Genomic DNA, 3,720 nt, shown 5'->3' on the forward strand with positions numbered 1-3,720 from the left:
ATTAATTTTATGTAATTTCATTTCCATGATTGCCGTTATGAAATCTATGAGGGTTGGTCAGGCTCTGACTCCTTGGTTTCTACAAACAGAAAGGCTGGGTTCTAGGTGATTCTCCCTATCCTTTCTGGGCCCGATGCCAGGTCCATCCCGTGACACATTCCATCATCTGTGGGAAGGACTAAGTGGCCACCAGGTAAATAAAAGGAGGTTCAGGGCTCTCACCTCCAAAGTGAGTCCTTCTTCCCTGCCACGTTCGAGTGACCAGCCAGCAGCTACTGCCTGAGTCATGAAGCTGGTGATAGTGCTCATGCTGACCGCCCTCCCCCTTTTCTGCTATGCCGGTGAGTGTGACGGGGCCAGGCTTTGTGGGGAGGTAGGTGTCAGGGCCCTGGGGCAGACCTCCTGCTCCCCCAGCCCCAGCCCAGAGCACCTCATTTCCCTGCCTTCTTCTTGGCTCAGTCGTGTTTGGCTCTCTGGGCTGTGGAAGCCAGGGAGCTGGGAGCTTTGTGTGCGGGAGGCGGGACTAGGAGGCAGATATCCTGGGGCCAGAGAACACCCTAGACCCGGAGTTTGCTCTCCCAGAATGGAGGACTCAGACCATTGCCCATAAGCTCTCTGAATGTCTATCTCTGCTGGGAGGTAAGAAGATGGCTATCGTCCTGGCTACGCCCAGCAAGGAGGTGGTGTCTCTGATCTGAGCCGGCTTTTGTGTGCTTTCTTCCCAGGTTCTGGCTGCTCAGACATAGACTATGTGATTGAAAAGTCGGTGGATCCCAAAGAGTCCGAGACTGAATTCATCCAAGACCTTGAGGAGTACATCCCTGGTGGTATTACTGAGATGGCCCTCAGGAAGTTTAAACAGTGCTATCTCGACCAGGACGAGGAAACCCTGACCAACGCTGGCATGCTGATTGTAATGGTGGCTTCTTCTTCCCGCTCTGGCCGGGAATCAGTGGGCTCTCAGTTCTCTACTAACTACTTTTTTCTTTGTTACTATTTTTTAAGATGCATTTTTTTTTGATTTCAGAGAGGAAGGGAGAGGGAGGGAGCGAGAGGGAATCATGGGTCGGCTGCTTGCTGCATGTCAAGTACTGGGGATTGAGCCCACAACCTGTCATGTGCCCTTGACCGGAATCAAACCCAGGACCCTTCAGTCCACAGGGCAGTGCTCTATCCACTGAGCCCATCCAGCTAAGGTGGTACTGGAGTCTTGAAAGCAAGTGTTGGTCATGCTTCATGTCATCTCAGGGAATGCGGTTGTTGGGAGTGTGAACAGTTTGACATCCAGAGAGCCATGCAAGGGGCGGGGCTGCTGTGCCTGCTCACGGGGAGGAGTCTGTATGTGAGAAAGGCCACGGGTGAGGAGAGCGTGTGGGCAAAGGCTTGCCTACCCTTCAGCCCCCAAACCTCTGATTCTCGAGAAGACCCTCAGGTTTAAGAGTGAGAAACACAGGTACAAAAGCATTTTAAAGCATTTTCTCAAGCCCTAGGACAGTGGTGGGCTAACCTAGGCTCGAGAGCCACATGCAGGTCTTTGACCCCTACAGTGTGGCTCTTCCACAAAATACTATGACCTGGGCGAGTCTGTTTGGAAGAAGTGGCATTAGAAGAATTTTGAGTTTAAAAACTTTGGCTCTTCAAAGAAATTTCAATCGTTGTCCTGTTGATATTTGGTTCTGCTGACTATTGAGTTTCCCAACCACTGCCTAGGTGGTTTTGCTCAGGGCATAGAGCTTTGACCTGGGGACTGAAAGGTCCTGGGTTTGATTCTGGTCAAGATTCATGCTTGGGTTGCGGGCTCAATTTCTAGTAGGGGGCATGCAGGAGGCAGCCAATCAATGATTCTCTCTCATGATTGATGTTCAATCTCTCTCTCCCTCCCTCTCTGAAACCAATAAAAATACATTTTTGAAAAAAGCCTTTTCTCAAGAGAGTAGAGAGTTACACCTCATCCAGAGCCCACTCTCAGGAGAGCGGTGCCCAGGCCCTTTGAGCACCCATGTCTGCCAGTGTGCATGGCCGGACATCCTGGGCAGCAGGAGGGCCTGGGATTGGAAACCGTGGCTGAGAAGTGCCATGGGCGGTGGGATCATTGAAAACCAGAGTCAGTGTAAACGATGAGACCGTCCTTCTATTTAGAGCAGAATAGAAAGAGCAGAATTTCCTGGTGTTCATTCCCTCCAAATCGCCATGGGAACAGCCCAGGGCAGCTAGGGGAGAGTTGGCCACAGCAGAGACACACACTGTGGATCACGAGGTGCTTCCTGACGCCGGCTGCCTATGAGCTGGGGAGCCGAGGAAGGAGGATGAATCCAAGCGCCTGGGGAAAGGCACTGCTGGGCTGTGTGCGGTGTTAGGTCTCTGAGGCACAGGCAGAGCTGGGCCTCCAGGGAGTGGGGAGGGAAAAGGTGGGGTACTCAGGGCCTGGTGCTGCCCTTTGGCGAGAGTAGAGGGCCCTGGAGGTGGGGACCGTCACAGGATGAAGCGGTACATGGAGGAGGGAAGGGTCCTGCTTGTGGGACAGGCCTTCACCGTGGTTCCACCTGAAAGCCTCAGCACCCTCCATGGGGGTGACGGCCCTTCTCTTTGCAAACGGGCGTCAGACAAGCCCCTTGATTGTGCGTGTCCTCAGCTCCGTGGCTACAAGCATGTGGCCGGCATCACGGTGCAGGCCTGCAGCCCCCCACGTGCACACGGGGCTGAGACACGGAGCAGGGGCAGCACCGCCTGAGCACTGGAGGAACCACGCAGGGACCGGCTCCAGGAGCCCCGGGGGGACAGACGGGTTTGGGCAGCACGGCCTTGGCCTCAGGCTGTGCCTCCTCAGCGGCAGAACAAGGAAAGATCCTGGGTGAACCCCCGCCCCTCTCTCGGTGGCGGGAGGACAGGGAGAGGCCATGTCTGTGCTTAGGATGGCTTGGGGGAGAGTAGGAGGGAGTGACTCTGTCTGTTTTTCAGGAAGCCATATACAACAGTGATCAGTGTGACGCCTACTAGCCCGCAGACCTTCCTCAGACCACAGAGAATGGCCAGACAGCAACTTTCCCCTACTGAGACCACAGCTTAGCTCCCCTCTGGGCCTTTTGATCCTGAAACCGCAAGACATTGTTGAAACCTCCTGTGCATTCATTTCAATAAAGCGCCTGCAACCAGCGCTCTCTTTGCTTACTGACCTGAATGGGCCTCAGGAGACACCCCACACTGCGCTGCGCACACGCTGGGCCCCGGGCGCTCAGTACAGAGTTGTGGCTGAGATGCGGGATCTGCAGGGCGCCCTTCCCCTGGCCATCTGAAGCCCAACAGGACCCTGACCCTGGGAAAGTGCCCCCCACCACTTTCAGGGACCCTCTGGGCTGAGCTCAGGTCCAGGACCCCCATGTCCTCATGTCCACACTGAGTTCTCTCCCAGGGCCGGGCTCCCCTCTGGGTGATCCCACTCCCTGACCGAGGGGCGGCATGAGAGAGGGGAGAGGGGTGAGAGCAGTGAGAGAGTGGTCTCTGCAGAGCAGGGCTGCATCCTGGCTGAACGCCCTCCAACTTCTCCAGACACCCCGGAACACTGACACCACTCATACAGCTCAGGCAAAGGACCCCTTCCTCAACCCTTATACCTTACCCAACACACACACACACACACACACACACACACACACACACGCACGCACACACACGTGCGCACACACATGCAGTTCTTCAGTGAGAAGTCGTGGACCTGCAGTC

The 3,720-nt window shown here is 55.3% G+C and overlaps 1 protein-coding gene across 1 annotated transcript; it reads left to right on the forward strand.

The window, feature by feature from the left end:
* The first annotated feature begins 223 nt into the window (after nucleotides 1-223).
* Nucleotides 224-3,154, forward strand: LOC311628613 (mammaglobin-A-like). The gene is made up of 3 exons (XM_084895984.1): nucleotides 224-341; nucleotides 726-913; nucleotides 2,959-3,154. The coding sequence occupies exons 1-3, from the start codon at nucleotides 287-289 to the stop codon at nucleotides 2,995-2,997; spliced, it is 282 nt and encodes a 93-aa protein (XP_084752110.1). The 5' UTR covers nucleotides 224-286; the 3' UTR covers nucleotides 2,998-3,154.
* The last annotated feature ends 566 nt before the right edge of the window (nucleotides 3,155-3,720 follow it).

This window comes from Pipistrellus hanaki (genome assembly GCF_964339955.1).
Source record: "Pipistrellus hanaki genome assembly, chromosome: 9".
NCBI lineage: Eukaryota > Metazoa > Chordata > Mammalia > Chiroptera > Vespertilionidae > Pipistrellus > Pipistrellus hanaki.

Bases quoted from the DNA above. Each gene is read 5' to 3' on its own strand.
- LOC311628613 (XM_084895984.1), top strand. From the start codon at position 287: ATGAAGCTGGTGATAGTGCTCATGCTGACCGCCCTCCCCCTTTTCTGC. The intron at 342-725 runs GTGAGTGTGACG...CTTTCTTCCCAG, and splicing joins CCCCCTTTTCTGCTATGCCG to GTTCTGGCTGCTCAGACATA. The intron at 914-2,958 runs GTAATGGTGGCT...TCTGTTTTTCAG, and splicing joins CCAACGCTGGCATGCTGATT to GAAGCCATATACAACAGTGA.